Source organism: Protobothrops mucrosquamatus, unplaced genomic scaffold (assembly GCF_001527695.2).
Source record: "Protobothrops mucrosquamatus isolate PMUCROS unplaced genomic scaffold, P.Mucros_1.0 scaffold1534, whole genome shotgun sequence".
Taxonomy (NCBI): domain Eukaryota; kingdom Metazoa; phylum Chordata; class Lepidosauria; order Squamata; family Viperidae; genus Protobothrops; species Protobothrops mucrosquamatus.
Genome location: NW_015387705.1, coordinates 498,571 through 515,270, shown reverse-complemented (window position 1 = coordinate 515,270; position 16,700 = coordinate 498,571). Strand labels below are relative to the sequence as shown.

Sequence of the window (16,700 nt, the reverse complement as noted above, 5' to 3'; positions counted from 1 at the left end):
CTTGCTTGCTTTCTTCTTTCATCCCATTTTTTTTTCTTCTCCTCTTCATTTTTTTTTTCTTTTTGTAATGGATCATAAAGTCAACAAAGGAAAAATAAAAGAGAGCTGGGAGAAAAAAAAGTGTGTTTTGGGGAGTAGTGAGAGGCTATGGAAAAAGCCATGACTTGAGCAACATTCCTTCGTTTGACATTGCCTTCGTGGGCTTAGACTATAAGGTCCATCAGCCACAGCCAGCTTGTGTATTTCCACCCCTAGTTGCAGGTGTGAGGTTTAGGAATTGGCTCCATGTTCAGGCACTGCAAGTTTTGGGTTTTTTTCCCCCTCTCATGCATGTAGCATTTTTTTAAAACCTCACATGCAACCGTATTTTCAAGCATCATGGAACTAGGTTATAATTTCATTAGTTGCTTTAAATAACTGAATTATGTTATATCATGTTGAAAACATAGATTGTTTTTAGATCCATGTGATATGTGAATATCAACAGCACTATTAATCAACGCTCTATAAGTCATAAAATAAGAGGAAGAATTTCAATGTCCCTGGATTGTCCAGGCAGTAGAACTTCAATGACCTTATGAGCATCGTCTGTTGGTATTCCTCAAGACTTCTGGTTCCATTTTATTTTATTTTATTTTTAATTTTCTCAGCACAACTTGAACTTTTAATGGGTTTAATTAGCTTGAAAGTTTTTAAAGCAAATGGTTTAAAAATGACTTCCCTCAGAATTAAATAGATCCAGAACTCATAATGTTATAAGAATGTGGATTTGTCTGCTGTTTACTTTAAAAGTCTTGGTTATCTTAAGATTATCTTGGGTAAAAAAATTACACTGGCATTCCTAGAAATAAATATTTTAAAAATGATCATTTTAAACATCAAAAGGGATGTAAAATACTGCAAAGTGCAGCCTCTCCCTCTCTCTAGATTCTTTCTTTTATTCCCCCAAATGGCCTTACTTTTTATGTGACTTCACAGAAGATAGAAATGGTCTATGCTTGAAGTTCAGAATTTTGTTTGGAAGTGTGTCTATCCTTTTAGAAAATCATAATTGTGAACACTTAGTGTAGGATTGTCTTGAGATTTTAAGAGAATATCAGTTTGCATCCAAAAGTGTTAACCTTCCTTCCCATGACAGTCTCATTTTTTGCATGCCCTGGATATGCTCCCAAACCATCAAATGGGTGCACCAGCTGAAAAAAAATTGGGGATTCCCTATTCTAACAGCCAATTTTTTTTTTCTTATATAATCTACTAATGCTCAGGAAATGTTTTTCTTTTGTTATTGTTCATCTGTTAAGAATCAACTATTACTGTTTGGATTCTTAATTTATTTTTCAAATTTATATAGCTGCTTGTTTCTCGAATCGAGTGACTCTGGCGGCATAGAACAATTTATATTTTCTCTTATCGTTGCATGAAGTGACGATCCTGGGTAAACATTTAATTAATTTTCAGTTTTCCCCATTCCCTTCTGAGTTTTAGCTAGGCCTGGCTGCGGGTGGGACGGTAATAGGTTTGCTTCTGTTATGAAATTCGTGGAAGATGGAAGGAAAGGAGAGCAGAAATAGATTTGCTGCTTTCTGGGCCAGTGGCTGTCCTTGGAGATTTTTGCATGCAAGAGGCAGTTGCCAATAGCTTCATTAGAGCGTCTGATCTCAGATTTGCTTTGTGTAAGTGCTGGAAACCTTTGCAGCGCGGGGCACGCTTTGCGCACTCAATGGGCACCAAGCGGGAGAGGGGTTTTTGCTCTAGGGATGTGGACTTCTCGTCTTTTCTCCTTCCCGATCAACGTGTGCAGAAGCCAAACCAAATTGATTGCCACCTTGGTGTCCAAATAATTGGACAAATTGGCCGAGAAACGAATATGAGTTGAAGCAAGGCAAAAGAAGAAAGCCCAACTCCTTTATGTGTGCATGCACGCACACCTCCGTTGGTGCGTCCCGCCCCACCTCGCTGGCTTTCTTATTTTTATTTGTCCATCTCCAGAATTCTGCTTTGGGCTATTGTCCTGTTGAAACATTTTAAACAACTATGGAATTCTATTGCATGAGAGTTCACCTGCCTCCTTTCATTTGTCTAATTTTTTTTCCCCTATGGGAAAAATGCTTCTTCAGAATGGCTATCCTGCCTAATGAGCAGAGCTAGGGGAAGGGGAGAGACCGAGGAATCCAACGAGAGCCGCAAACCATTTTGCTTTGAGGTTGTGGTGCTGATTTGACCTCTTCACAGGTCTTTTTGTCCCCTTGTCACATCTTTTAAAGGACAGGCGTTTGAAAGACGTCTTCGTCTTTGTTTGTGCAGCTTTCGCTGTGGCAGCGTCTTAATACATCACAAGTTTTGCATTTGAGTGTTTGGAAAACATCTAAGCAAAGCACAACAGAGGGCCCAACTTTGGATCGAGAGCTCTTGCCATTTGCGAGTTCCATTAGGACACACTGAAGGCATAAAATTCTTCCAACATTTAAACGCAATTCCTGCAGAACCCCAACAGTTTGTTCAAAACTTACTGTTTTCCAATGATTGAGGGTCATCTATAGGGCTTGGCCAAATGAATAGCTTGGATACTCTGGCATGGCTTCCCATTGGCTTTGCTTCTCAGAAGGTCATAAAAACGAGCCAGTTGCCTAGTGCCTGGATTTTAATCACATGACCACGAGGATGCCACAATGGTCATAAGTGTGAAAAACCACTCAGTGCCTTTGTAACTTCAAATGGTCACTAAATGAACATTGTTTTATTTATTGGTTATATCATGTTTTATATCATCCAGAGTCCCTCTTTGGGGCAGTTTAGAAATATGAAAAATAGATAGATGGATAGATAAGATAGAAAGATAAGACGGGTGGATAGATGATAAGATAGATAGATAGATAGATAGATAGATAGATAGATAGATAGATAGATAGATAGATAGATAGATAGATAAGAGAAAGATAAGATAGATGGATAGTTAGATAAGATAGAAAGATAAGATAGATAGATAGATAGATAGATAGATAGATAGATAGATAGATAGATAAGAGAAAGATAAGATAGATGGATAGTTAGATAAGATAGAAAGATAAGATAGATAGATAGATAGATAGATAGATAAGAGAAAGATAAGATAGATGGATAGAAAGATTAGATAGATAGATAGATAGATAGATAGATAGATAGATAGATAAGATGGATAGATAAGATAGATAAGATAGAGAGAGATAGAGAGATAGAGAGAGATAAATAGAAAGATAAATAGAAATAGATGATAAAGATAGATAGATAGATAGATAGATAGATAGATAGATAGATAGATAGATAGATAGATAGGAGAAAGATAAGATGGATAGATAAGATAGAGAGAGATAGAGAGAGAGATAGAGAGAGAGATAAATAGAAAGATAAATAGAAATAGATGATAAAGATAGATAGATAGATAGATAGAGAGATGAATAGAGAGATGAATAGAGAGATAAATCTACGTCTTCCTTCTAGAATGGAGACAGTTCTGACCAACTGCTGGGTTTTTTAACTTAAGAAATAGTAAATCAGCTGCTTGCCTCTTGTGCCACCAATCCGAGGCACCACCTCAACTCTCTCGCCATCTCTTCCCACCTCGCCTGTGCGGTGGGAAGATTCATTTCTGCTTTACCAGCTTGTTTCATCATAGAATCTGGGGATCTTCCAACGTCTGCCTGCTATTCCATGAGTTTGCATCAGCTTAATAAATAAAGGCAGTTGTCTACAATGTGTTTGGGGGCCTACGTTCTGGCTAGGGAAACTTGCTTTTGATTTAAACCCAAAACGTTTTCTCTTCTCTTCCCGGTGCTCTTCTTTTTCTCCCTTTCCTCCCCCTCCCGAGTATTTCATTCCTGTAACACACTTGAGTCTTTCAAGGAAACAAAAAAAAAATAGCATCCAAAGTGCGGGGTGTCTATTATGCCTTTCTGGGAACTCTCCTCCAAAAATCTCCTTCCCCCACCGGCAGAACAAGGAGGGAAAAAAATAAAAAATAAAAATAAAAAATCCTAGGGAGATGAGCTGGTGTGTTCCAAAACACTGGGAGGAATTGCTTTGGATTGGAAGGCAGCAAGCGCCGCATCAAACCGGGCTGCCTTATGCGCTGAAATGTTCAAAGTGCAGCGGAGATAGATAAAGGCCTTTGATGGGAAGTGGATATTTCCCAGGGACATTAGAAGCAATAATCCAGATGTTCTTCTGTAATGCAACGAGTGTCCATGGAAAGACTAGGAGCTTCTAGCCAAATGTGGCCGGCTGCAGACTTTGGCCCTTTCACTCCCCTGCTGTCTGGCCATATGGAAGCAATCTCCCGGTCCTTTTTAATGACCAGCCTCAGATTCCATTTTCATGGACCCTCCCAGAGCTTTGAGTGGGCCTGTTTTTATGGACAAGTTAGGAAGAGCACTTTCCAAGACAAACAATCCGTTTTAAAAAAAAATAAAATAAAATTAGGACCCACCAAGCCACACAATTATTTTAGAACATATTTCACGGAAAATGCAGACTTTTCCGTTAGGCAATTGGCCGGTTGCAGCTTGGACCTTTGACCTTTTGCTGACATTTCTTTTTTTTTTTTTCCCTCTCCTCTTTCCCCCCTCCCCTCTTTTTTTCTCCCCCTCCCACCTCGAAAGAATTTTCTGCTGCAAGGGAGAAAAAAGATCTGTCAGAGCTTTGAAGTATGTTCATGAGAATGGGTGTATAAGAGAGGGAGGGAGAGAGAGAGAGACAGAGAGAGAGAGAAAATAAATATAAATAAATATCCACAAAAGAAAGTAAGTTGCTGCTCTATTTCTGAAGCAAAATCTAATTTTCTTTGCAAAACTGGGAATATTTATCCCCTGTTTAAGGCAAGTCAAATGGTCTTTATATGCTGCAGGAATTGGGTATGTCTTGTTTAATAAAAAGAAGGGCTAGGGGTGACATTGATTCCCATATTTGAGGTACTGCCACAAGGCAGAGGGGGTCAACTTAATTCTCCAAAGTACCAGAAGGCAGGACAAGTAGCAATGGATGGAAACTAATCCAGAAGAAATCCAAGCTAGAACTAAGGAGAAATTCATTGAGTGTGAGAACAATTTATCGGTGGAACAATTTGCTTCTAGAAGTTGTGGGTGTTCCAACAATGGAGGTTTTTAAGAAGAGATTGGACAACCATTTGTCTGAAATGGTATAGGGTTCCAGATTTGGCTGTTTGATCATCTCTCTTAGTCCTTTCTCAGTTGGACTATTGCTCTATGCTCTACAAGGGGCTGTCCTTGAAGATCATTTGGAAGCTTCAACTGGAGTGGCTCAAGCAATGGTGGGGGGGGGATCTCAAGGCACTGGCATATCACTTCTGTATGAACAGCTGCATTGGCTGCCAGTTGGCTTCTAGGTGCGATTCAAGGTATTTCTTGTCACCTTTAAGCCTTTCATCTTTTGGCTACCTCGGTGACTACTTTCCCCCAGTAATATCTATCTGCAAGATTAGGGAACTGACACATAAGTGTACCTTCACAGTTCCTGCTTCGATCTTCTGAAATCCGTACTCTCCCCCTACGTGTGATCACACTTTTCCCTCCTGCCTTTTCGGGAATTGTTGAAAACCTGGTGGTTCCATCAAATCAGGATGATTGCTTTGTTGTCACCTCCTCTTGGGTGCCGAGATTGAGTCTTTTATTGTTAATGCTTTCATTCCCCATTTCCCAGTTCCATAAGAACATTATGTAGTAATTGTTGTTGTTGTTGCTGTTGTTTTTACACACCGACTATATGGTTTAAAACCAATTATACATCGGAGGATTGTAGGCTGTTCGGTGTTGGTGGATTGGAGTGGCCTATCAGCTCTGTAAATAAATAAATGGACTGGCCCCTATTTGGAGCTACTCCTCTGAGTATCCTCCTGTTAATAAGAAGGGTTTCAATCTCAGAGCAGCGATAAGCGGGATTGCAGGGCAGGAGAAGCTACTGCAAAAAGGAGCTTGAAGTGGAGGAGTTGGCAAATAATTCTAAGGTGGGGAGAAAAAGCTAGTGGAAGTAGCAAGATCTGAAAACAAGGAAGGATGCGTTTGAAGGGAGGGGTTGCTAAGAAGCTTAACAAGAAATTCCCTTCTAGATCAAGCCAAGTCCAAAAACCCTAGAGCCGTGGTGGCGAACCTATAACACGCGTGCCACAGGTGACACGCAGAGCCCTCTCTGTGGACACACGCACCGTCGCCCCAGTCCTAGGCCTTCAGCTGGGTTTTATAAAACCTTTTCGCTTTAGGCCTCCGCCGCCGTGGTAAAACCCCCCCAAAGGTTCAATCAATCAGTCAATTTCAACTTCTCGCGGGGAAAAAGAAGATCTCGCAAAGTTGGAATTGATTGAACTTTTTAGTCCCACCCAGTCTGCCATTACCACCGCAGCCATGCCCACCCAATGGGCCACACCCACCCGGCACCTGACAATACATAAGTGGGTTTTGGGTTGCAGTTTAGGACACTCGGTCTCTTAAAAGGTTCGCCATCACTGAATTCCTGGAAGCCGGGCACTCAGGCATATCCGCAGTCAACAGGCACATAGAGATAAATAACTTCAGTTGTTAAATTAGTCGAGCGGCTGTTAAGTGAATCCCCCACTGACTTTGCTTGTCAGAAGGTCTCCAAAGGGGATCACGTGACCCCTCCCAATTGTCGTATGAGTCAATTGCCGAGCATCTGAGTTTCGATCACGTGAACATGCGAAGGCTGCAGCAGTTGTAAATGTGAAAAACAATCGTAGGTCACTTTTTTCAGTGACGTTCTAACTTTGAACGGACCCTAAATGAGCTGTCGTAAATCGAGGACTACCTGTATATATATATATTTACCAGATTCTCAGTGGGTGGAGGGGGGCAGTGGTCAGCTTTGAGATGTTGGGAAGATGCTGTGGAACACCTAGTCCTTCAGAGTATTTTTAAAAGAAAATGCATATATTTACGTCATCAATTTATGTCGTCACCCATCTCACAATTGTGACCTGTAGCATACACAAGATTAAAACCAACCAAGTGCAATCATAAGAATAAATGACAGCTGAGGGCACACCAGGAAGAACAAACTCATGACGATGGGCACCCCTGACCTCTAAACCTCACGCCTGAGGGAACGTCCTGGAGAGCAGTCAAATCTAGAGACAAAACAAATGTACCTTTTTATGTTTTTTCCCCTTTAAATATGTCAATAAGTGCAGAAACTGAGTGGAACAGTTTGTCCACGAGTGTGTGGAGAAATATCACAGGGTGCAAATAGAATAATTCGGTTGTCCCTCTTGGTGGGGCTGTAAATTCCTGCTTTCAGTTTGATCCCGTTGCCATAATCCAACCTTTAGACACCTTTGGCCTGGTTGATTGAGTCTTCATTGACATATTCCTGCTTTTAGCTTTCCAAATTGTATTTCTTTTTTTTTTTTTTTCAATTTTAGGCAAGTTTCATGAGAACCAGCAGGCTGGTAGACACACTGCAAAAAAACCAGCTGTGGAATGGAACAGTTACTGTGGCTTTACTGGAAGGAAGGAACATTCCCATGGGGAGCATGACCCACATCTTAGTTCTGTTGAAAATGGGCCAGGAAAAATTCAAAAGCAAGGTAAGTAGGGTTGATAAGTGTGTGTGCTACCAACTAGTGTGATTTGAAGCAAGCCTGATCGTCAGAAAGCCAGTCTTTCCTGAACTACAATTTAATATACATATTTGTATTATGTAACAAACTGGAGTCTTTCTCCATTTAGAGAATAATGTCTCTCCACCTCAGCTGAACCACCTTCCAGGTGAGTCCATTTCAATTCCCAGAACTCCCCATCCAGCATGGTTCCTGCTAAGAATTCTGGGCTTTGAAAGGACACACCTACATGCACAAAATGCTGAAATCAGAAAATAAGCAAAACAGAGAATTACCAACTCTCTTGTTTATTGACAAATAAGCTTTTGTGAGTTCCTATCCCCTCTCCGGCCCTTCTAATCCAAACAGACAGTCCCCAATGGCGGTAATACCCATCGTGCTTCAAGCCGCCCCCAAACGCCTTTGTGTTTAATAGGGTAATTACATTAACCATATTAAATTCATTTGGATTTAATGGGATGAAAACAAACATAGCTTGTGCCCCATCTCTCTCTGCCTTGTGCAGCAACTTGGCTATGCAAGTTTGCGTGGCCCTTTGGTTTCGATGTCAGAAGTTTGAATTCTCCCACATGTAATATAAAAAAGTGTTCTCCCCCCTCAGTTCCTTGCTATGTTGCAGAAGACAGCTGTTCCTTTTTCATACTTGTTGTTCTTAAAGTCTGCCTCCCTTTTTTTTTGGTGGGGTACATTTTTTAAAACCTGCAATCTTTCGAAAGAATGATAAATCTTAATCCCTGTATGTTTTCTAGACCCTGTGTAAGAGTGCAAATCCACAGTGGAGGGAACAGTTTGATTTTCACTACTTCTCTGACAGGAAGGATGTATTGGAAATTGAGATCTGGGGGAAAGATAACAAAAAGCATGAAGAGATTCTGGGAATGTAAGTTGTCTTGTCTTATTAACTATTAAACGTATTTTGGGAAGCTTTGGAAGACAAATGTGGGATGCGGCTTTCTGGATAGCTCTGTTGATACGCTCTCTGTTGTGTAACATTTTAATTGTTGCGGTTTTTCCAACAAGAACCTGGGAACTGGAGCTTCTCAAAATCTCATTCAAGCACTGTGCAGGTCAACAATAGGAACCGAGCTCACAGGGTTTCTAATATGCAGAATCCTGTATTTTGGAAGGGCTACTTCCAAAATTCTGTGAGTTGCAGTGGTACAATCCCAGACACAACCAAAGAGCTTCCCAGTTTGGGCAGAAACATGGTTGTCCTCTTCCACCAAGTCTTCTCTAGCAACTTTTGGTATTCTTCTATGCTTGAGAAAACTAGTTATCAAAATAGTCATTGATCCTCCACGATCCTCTTCAGTCTCTTCAACAGTGGTGTCTCCATCTCTGCTAGTAGCAGATGCCAGAGTTTAATTCTGCGTGGCCTGGAAAACAAAAAAAAACAAACACCAGGAAGATACTTTTATGGGACTTCCATTTCCTTCCATTCCAGCAGTTCTTTAGCAGAAGAGGTGACATGTTGAGTTGCACAATTGGGTTGGGACAGCAGTGTTGATCAGTCCTACTGGCAGAAGCAATGGTTGAAGACAAAAATCTTTGTAGTCCAAACATTTGAAGCAACTCAGACCAATAAAGGCTAGACCGAATTAGAACTGGAAAGAAAAGGGCCTTTCATATTCTTCACGAGTGGACACAGCAAATTGGTGGACAACTTCTCCAATTTCCTTTACAGGGGGAGAAATTCTTCAACAGTTTATTAAAGGCAGGATTTTTTTTCCATTCTGTTTGGTAGTTGCTGTGAGCAGGATCCACCGGAGGTGTTCCCTATCTAAGAATCTTTGAGATTTAATGTGGGAAGCCATGCATGCTGAAAGTTCTTGGAGATAGAATGATAGAAGGGTATTCATGCAAATCCTTCAACAACCCCACCCCAAACTATGTGCGGGGATATCACAATCTGCTGCTAGAAGAATAATTTGGGGGTACCATGAGCCGGGCTGGTGCAAGAAGAAATAAAAAATGAAATGCAGACGTACTGTGATAAAGGAGATTCATTTTATTCCCAAGAACAAAGAGATTTCTTTTTGGGGTAGCTACAGAGAAAACGGGGTCCAGAGAGTTGGTTTTATAGGGGGACTGGTCCTTGGTGTGAGCTCAGAGGCGTGGTTTGTGTACATGCTGGTTTTAGCTGTGTGTCCTTCCAGTGCAGATGTGCAAATTGGGATGTTCCAGCCCTGGGCTTTGATGCTGAGGTGTGTGTGAAATCCAGAAAGGAAGATTGTCCTTGGATATGTAGATTCCACCTCTGGTGTCTCTTTTTATCTTGGGAGAATTCCTGCCTCCCCATGGAACCAGTGAGGTGCTAAAAGGAGGGGAGAGAAGATCAAAAGACTTTGAACTTCTGTCACTGCCCATTAGAACTTTACTGAAATTCTATTGAATGCTAAGAGAAAGGTCTCTTTCGTTAAACGGAACAGGAAGTGATAACAAATGCAGAATTTCTGAGCATGAGAACTTTTCTCAGTTGTGCAGGAACAACCGAGGATGGTGGTGCTACAAACTCCTCAGCCCCCACTCCTTTGCAAGGGGCTACTCCCACCACGAATGATTGCCCCTTTGACTTCTCTGTGATGTCTCCTCCGGGTTCCTGCACGGATTGCCTCCTTAAGCTTTATGAGATTTTTGCCTCTTCCCACTCCTCCCGTTCTATATGGCTGACTTATTACCAGCAGAGGTCTGGCAAAACACAATATGGTTGCAGCAATTCTGGTGTTAAATAGTTGCAAACAGTTAGAACCGGGGCGGGAGTCTCTCGCCACGGGGAAACCGTTTTGAAAGCATGACCATGGCGGGTTTATGGTGTGCTCTGGTCCTCATTGTGAACAGCTGCTGTTGGGTTCCCTTGCCTTCTATTGGATCCTCACCCCACGGAAAGAAAAGGAAAGGATGGTTCTATTGCTTAGACAGGGAGAAATAATCACTGTGCAAACAATTAAGACTCCCAAGTAATTAAACAGCTTGATTGTACATTAAACTCAAGATGTGTTTGGCTCTTAGCAAAGTCCTTCTCCCCCCCTTCCTCCTCCTCTTTCTGAATCAGTTCAATTCAATTAGTCGGGGGTTTAAATATGACCATATCCTGATATGCTTTCCATGGATCCGTGCCCTGGAATTGTTTAGCCACCAATGTAGACCATAGTTACAGTTCCTTAGCTTAGCTGTGCAATCAAGTAAATAAAAATATAAACTCAAGCATACCAGTAATTAGGCGGTGAGATTCATAAGAAAATGGTATGAATGAAATCAGGGATTCCTGATATTGTACTTCACTGGACGTGTAGAACAGAGAGAGCAAGCAGAGGCTTCAAATAATAGTTTTGAAAGCCTGTTGTAGATCTTTCACCACTCTTAATTATTTCTAACCTAGTCTCCATCTCTCATTGGAAGACCTGCGTACTAGTGAGGTTTAATGCCTTACTCTGCACTGGTATGACCACACTTCAAATTCTGTGTCCAGTTTGGTCACCATGATCCCCCAAAAGATGTTGAGATCCTAAAAAGAGTGGAAAGAAGATCAACAAGATGATTAGGTGAATGGAGGCTAAAGCATATGATGAAAGGCTGTAGGAACTGGGTAGTCAAATGAAGAGAAGTACTAGGGTTGACATGATAGCAGTGTTCCAATATTTGAGGGGCTCTCACAGAGAAGGGGGGGGGTGTCAACCTATTCTCCAAAGCACCTGAGGGCAGGGCAAGAAGTAACAGATGGAAACTAATCAAGGAGAGAGCCAACCTAGAAATAAGAAGAAATTTCCCGTCAGTGAGAACAATTAATCAGTGGAACAGCTTCCCTCCAGAAGTTGTGGGTGCTCCACCACTGGAGGTTTTTAAGAAGAGACTGGACAGCCACTTGTCCAGAATGGTACAGTGTCTGCTGCTTGAGCAGGCGGTTGGACTAGAAGACCTCCAAGGTCCCTTCCAATTGTGTTGTTCTATAATTAAGATTGGGTAGGAAGTTCCATAACATAGGAACTTTGGAAGCGATTGCTGTCTGCTCAGATGAAATTGTCAAGGCAATTTTCTGAGGAGCTTAAGATTCTCTGGAAGATAACAGTCTTATGATAAACAATAATAATCATCTTATTACATTTTATCTTATTATAAACAATAAGAACAAGCTCCAACTGAACAAGCATTTATCCAAAACAGCGTACATTTTTAACCCCCATCCTTCCTCCTTTTTTTCACTATCCTTGTGCACTGCGGCATTCTGTTCAAGTGTCACAACCAATGTGTTACTTTCATATCCACCTAGAAGAATATCCTAATACTGTACCAGTTCCTTATTTTAAATTACCAGCTGTGTAAGCAGCAACATTGCACCAAGTTGAGTTAGTACATTTCTGATATATTTTGTGTGTCTCTAATGGACCATGCAGTTGAGTGCAGGGTTTCAAGAGAGGGAGATGGAATGCTCATGGTCGGCCACGAAGAAATGACTCTTACATTGAGTTGCTTCATTCTCTTGGCCAAAGCCTATTAAAAATGAAGCGTTCAGAAGATTTTTTTCAAGGAGATCGCTGAAACCTCTGGGTTTCGTACCACCTTCCTTTCTTCTCCAAAACCAGCTATTTAGAAATGGAAAGTTTTTGTAGATCTTGGCAGATGGACACCAAGTGTTCAGTCTCTAGGATTTATCTGGGACTAACGCATGTTCCATTTCCCAAGCAGAAGCCCCCAGGAGACGGTCCTCCTGTTTCTCCTCCTTCTCCTTCTAATTAGGCAACACCTTAACAGGTTCTTGCTTTAAATAAAAGCCTTTCAACAGGCCTTCAGCTGTCAAAATCTGTTCCAATTTCTCTCTCGCCATCCAGAAACTTGACTTCTGTGACTACCCGGCAGGGATCTGAAGCTGCAAGTATTTATCTTTTATAAGAGCTGAAATCTGCAGAGTTCCTTGGAAGTTGTGCTCCATTTGCTTCCAAATAAATGAGCTTTGAATGCTCACACCACTGGTCTTCTCACTGCTGCAAATCTGAGGAAGGATTCCCCCCCCCCCTTCCTCCCTTCCCTTCCCTTCCTTTCATCTGCTTTTGAAGACTTCTATGTTTTCTTTTGCTGCTATCTTTAAAAAGAAATGTACAGTTTTTTCCCCCTAAAATGGCAAATGCTGCTTTCTGAAAGCAAATCTCTGGAGCGCATCATCATGAAAACTGAGATAGGTGGTGACCCACTTAGACCTCCTTCTGGGGGTGCTGCCCCATTTCCAAAATGAGGTCCCCCTTGATCACCTGCATCAGTGTTAAGGCCCATCAGTTTTTAAATGTTTTTAAAAGGTCTATTTAAACACAATAGATCCATTTTCAGACACAATGTTTCTTGGAAGTTTATATGCAGATTCCCCAGTCGATGTAATATTGAATGTCAGTCCTCTTGATTGTTTATTTGTTCTTAATACAAGAAAATATTGTTCTTTGCATGGGAGACTTCCCCAATTTTATTCTTACCATGTTCCTGATTAGGAACTCTGCCTTTAAATGTCTCTAGCTCTTCCTGACCACCACTTTCTGGAACACTTACAGTTTATTCAAGGGTGCATTTTTCTCCAATAAATGTTTTGGGCACATAGATTAAAGGAACTATCCCAAAGATGCTTTTCCAGAAGGCAACTGGACTTCCTTTTTTTCTTTTTTTCCTTTGAAAACGTTTCGCTTCTCATCCAAGAAGCTTCTTCTGTTTGGTTCTTCAGAACCGAAGAAGTTCCTTGGATGAGAAGCAAAACGTTTTTTAAGAAAAGAAAAGAAAACAAGAAAGTCCAGTTGCCTTTTGGAAAAGGCACCTTTGAGACAACCATGACCCGGATGATTGAGAGTCTCCATAGGCATTAAAGGAGCTAGTAATTTGGGGGCAGGAAGGAAAATTAGTTGAGTCCTTTGAAGTGGGAAGTGGGAAAGTTGTAGCTGTCTTTTGAAGGGTTTCAGGGCACCTTATAAATTCTCAGCCCTCTATCTGAGGTTGAACATTGTACAGCACTCAGCACTTTTTACAGAGGGATGACTCTCACTCAGGGGTCTTCAAACTTGGCCCTTTTATGACTTGTTGACATCCACAAGTCATAAGAGGGCCCAGTTTGAAGATTCCTACTCTAAGTGATGGAAGTGTTGGAAGAAAATTCTTCATCGCGGTTCATCCAAGCCCGGGATAAACAACATGGTGACTGCTTTAGAAAGAAGGTTGCAGTTTATTGGAGAAGAGAGCCAGACAGAAAGATGGTTCTGGCAGAGAAGAGGAAAAAAGGACTTAGCACATGTAGGGAGTGGGGTTTTATACCCTCTGGAGCCTTTTGTTTGGAGGTTATTTCCTGTTCCTGTTTGAGGCTTTGTATTTCCTGTGTCATGTATTTTGACCTGTGTTCCTTTGGCATCTGTGAGTTAATCCTATTACGTCCCAAGGGTCATACCCTGCTTCCCTGGTGCTGGGGCTAATGACTCTTGGAGTTTGGGTGGGGTATGCAGATTTTAGGTGTCTTTGTCTTCCTAAGCTTCTAGCTCCAACTTTCCTGATGGTTTACATCTGCATTTGTGCAGAGCTTGGGGGAGGGAGAGCTGGGGCTATTCGGGCATGCTTTTCTGGTTCTTCAATATCTTTTTAGGAAACATATTTTTCTGCCCTTTTAATATTTCCTTCTTTGGGGAGCTGACTTCCCACAGAAGGTGCGTAGTGATTGTGTTTTCTTTTGCCTTCCCATGGTTCAGATGCAGAGTCGATGTTGGTGGACTCTCTGACAAACAAGCCAACCGTTTGGAACTGCCTCTGGAGAAGCAGCCTGGTTTTTTGGTGATGGTGATCTCCATTGCACCTTGCGTAGGGGTGTCGATCTCTGATTTGTGTGTGTGTCCCCTGGGAGACCCCAATGAAAGAAAGCAGATTTTCCAGCGTTATGTGAGTCTGGATGGTTATATTTTCCCCCCTCCCCTTTCTCCTTAAGCAGGGATACCCACAGAGGCAGAGTCAATAGGGTAGACATTGCATTGTGATCGAGGCCTTATCTTTTTGTGTGTGTGTGTACAAAAGAGGCATCTGGCAGCCATTTTTGCCAACCCAAATGCAAAGCTGATCTTGCATGTTCTCAGGAATCTAGCAGGACCAAAGGTAGATGGGAAATTTCTGGGAATCCTTGTGCTCGGGGGCTAGACCTACATAGAAAGAAGGTAGTGGGCAAGCACTTCTGGGTTGCTTGCCACAAGTTGTATAGTAACAAAAATGTGAACCTTACACATTTTCGGAGTAAAGGGTAGTGAAAATGAAAGCCAAAAGAGCATAGAGTTCTTTGAACACAAAATATTGTTTTCAGCCAAAGGGCAAGTCTATAAACTCTATTCCAGTACATATAGAGTTAGAATTAGCCTGTTATTTCCCCCCCCCCTCTCTCTCTCACACACACACAAACAAACACAAATCTTTATTTCTCTCCATCCATCCATCCATCCATCATCTGGGTATGGCCAGTCTAGTGAAGAGAAGGGCCAGGGGAGACATGATAGCAGTCTTCCAATATTTGAGGGGCTGTCACAGAGAGGAGGGGGTCAACCTATTTTCCAAAGCATCAGAAGACCAGACAAGGAACAATGAATGGAAACTGATCAAGGAGAGATTCAACCTAGAAATAAAGAGAACTTTTCTGACAGTGAGAACAATCAACCAATGGAACAGATTGCTCTTAGAAGTTGTGGGTGCTTCATTACTGGAGGTTTTTAAGAAGATGCTGGACAGTCATTTGTCTGAAATGGTATATGGTCTCCTGCTTGAGCTTCAAGGTCCCTTCCAACTCTGTTATTCTGTTATCTGTCTATCCATCATCTGTCTATATCTATCTATCTGTCTGTCTGTCTGTCTGTCTGTCTGTCTATCTATATATCTATCCATCCATCCACACACACACACACATAAATAAAAAGTATATGCAAACACATACACATGTATGTACATCTCCCATTATGATTTGCAATTTTTGGAGACAGTATATTATATTTAAACATAGTTATAAGTATTTAATAGTACTATGTGCTAGTAGGAAATCAGACAGTTTCTTATTTAGGCAACTAGTGTGTTACAAAAAAGTAAAAGAGAACCAGAAGAACTGAACATGAGGCCTATTTAGTTAACTGGTTATTTGGACTTGAGAAAAATGTGGTCTTAAAAACTGACACATGAAATGTCAAATAAAAATTGTGGAGAACATTATTTTTCTAACAATGATTTTCTTTTCAGAGCTTAAGGAACTCTTTCCAAAATGTGAAGGATATTGGTTTTTTACAAGTCAAACTTTTAAAAGCTGTTGATCTGTTAGCTGCAGATTTTTCAGGTATATATTCGGGGTTTTTTTTTCTTTCACTTTGTTCAGCGTGACTCGAATCTCACATAAATGCAATTTCATAAAGGAGGGTCTGAAACAAAGAGGGGAGTCTGTCAAGAAGTTAAGCAGAATATTGGCAAGCTTCTTTTCCTTGATCAAATCATTCTGGTTTGTTTTGGTTTGTTTCTGTAGGCAAAAGTGATCCTTTCTGTGTCCTGGAATTAGGGAACAGCAGACTTCAGAGTTACACCGTTTACAAAAACCTCAACCCAGAATGGAATCAGGTCTTTACTTTGTAAGTGGATTTGCAACAAAAACACCCGATACTAGGGATGCCCGGAATATTTGTAAGACTTGCCAAGAGAGGTAGCCCACCTAGTAGGAACCAATTTTGGGAAAGGAAGTGGGGGACGTGTAGGTACTTTCAAAGTATAAACCAAACATACCAAATTGCATTATTGAGCCTAGGACATGCCTTCTGTAGAGTTTCTGCACTTTAAAACCAAAGGCAATGCTTTATATCATATTTAAACTAGGTATGGTGTTACCTAGTTTGGGTAACGAAATGTCTGCTAGAAAACCACTAAGCTCAGAGAGCAGCATAGACCCCTCATTTCAATCCTCAGCTACACAAAAATTCTCCTTTATCGGTCTAGAATTTGTTATGTTTATCATCTTAATAGTTTTATTCTTAATTATTCTTAAACTAAACTGGGTTAATTACTTCAAGATGCTTCTTTGCACACTCAACGTCGAACCCAGATAATATAA

The 16,700-nt window shown here is 41.2% G+C and overlaps 1 protein-coding gene across 1 annotated transcript in view; it reads left to right on the top strand.

Annotated features, from left to right (window-relative positions):
- MCTP2 (multiple C2 and transmembrane domain containing 2) overlaps positions 1 to 16,700 on the top strand; it is a 90,417-nt gene that overhangs the window by 31,522 nt on the left and 42,195 nt on the right. The window contains exons 9-13 of the mRNA XM_015822362.1: positions 7,424 to 7,588; positions 8,371 to 8,501; positions 14,329 to 14,515; positions 15,845 to 15,938; positions 16,122 to 16,224. Coding sequence (XP_015677848.1) covers positions 7,424 to 7,588; positions 8,371 to 8,501; positions 14,329 to 14,515; positions 15,845 to 15,938; positions 16,122 to 16,224 — 680 coding nt within the window. The remainder of the gene's footprint in view (positions 1 to 7,423; positions 7,589 to 8,370; positions 8,502 to 14,328; positions 14,516 to 15,844; positions 15,939 to 16,121; positions 16,225 to 16,700) is intronic.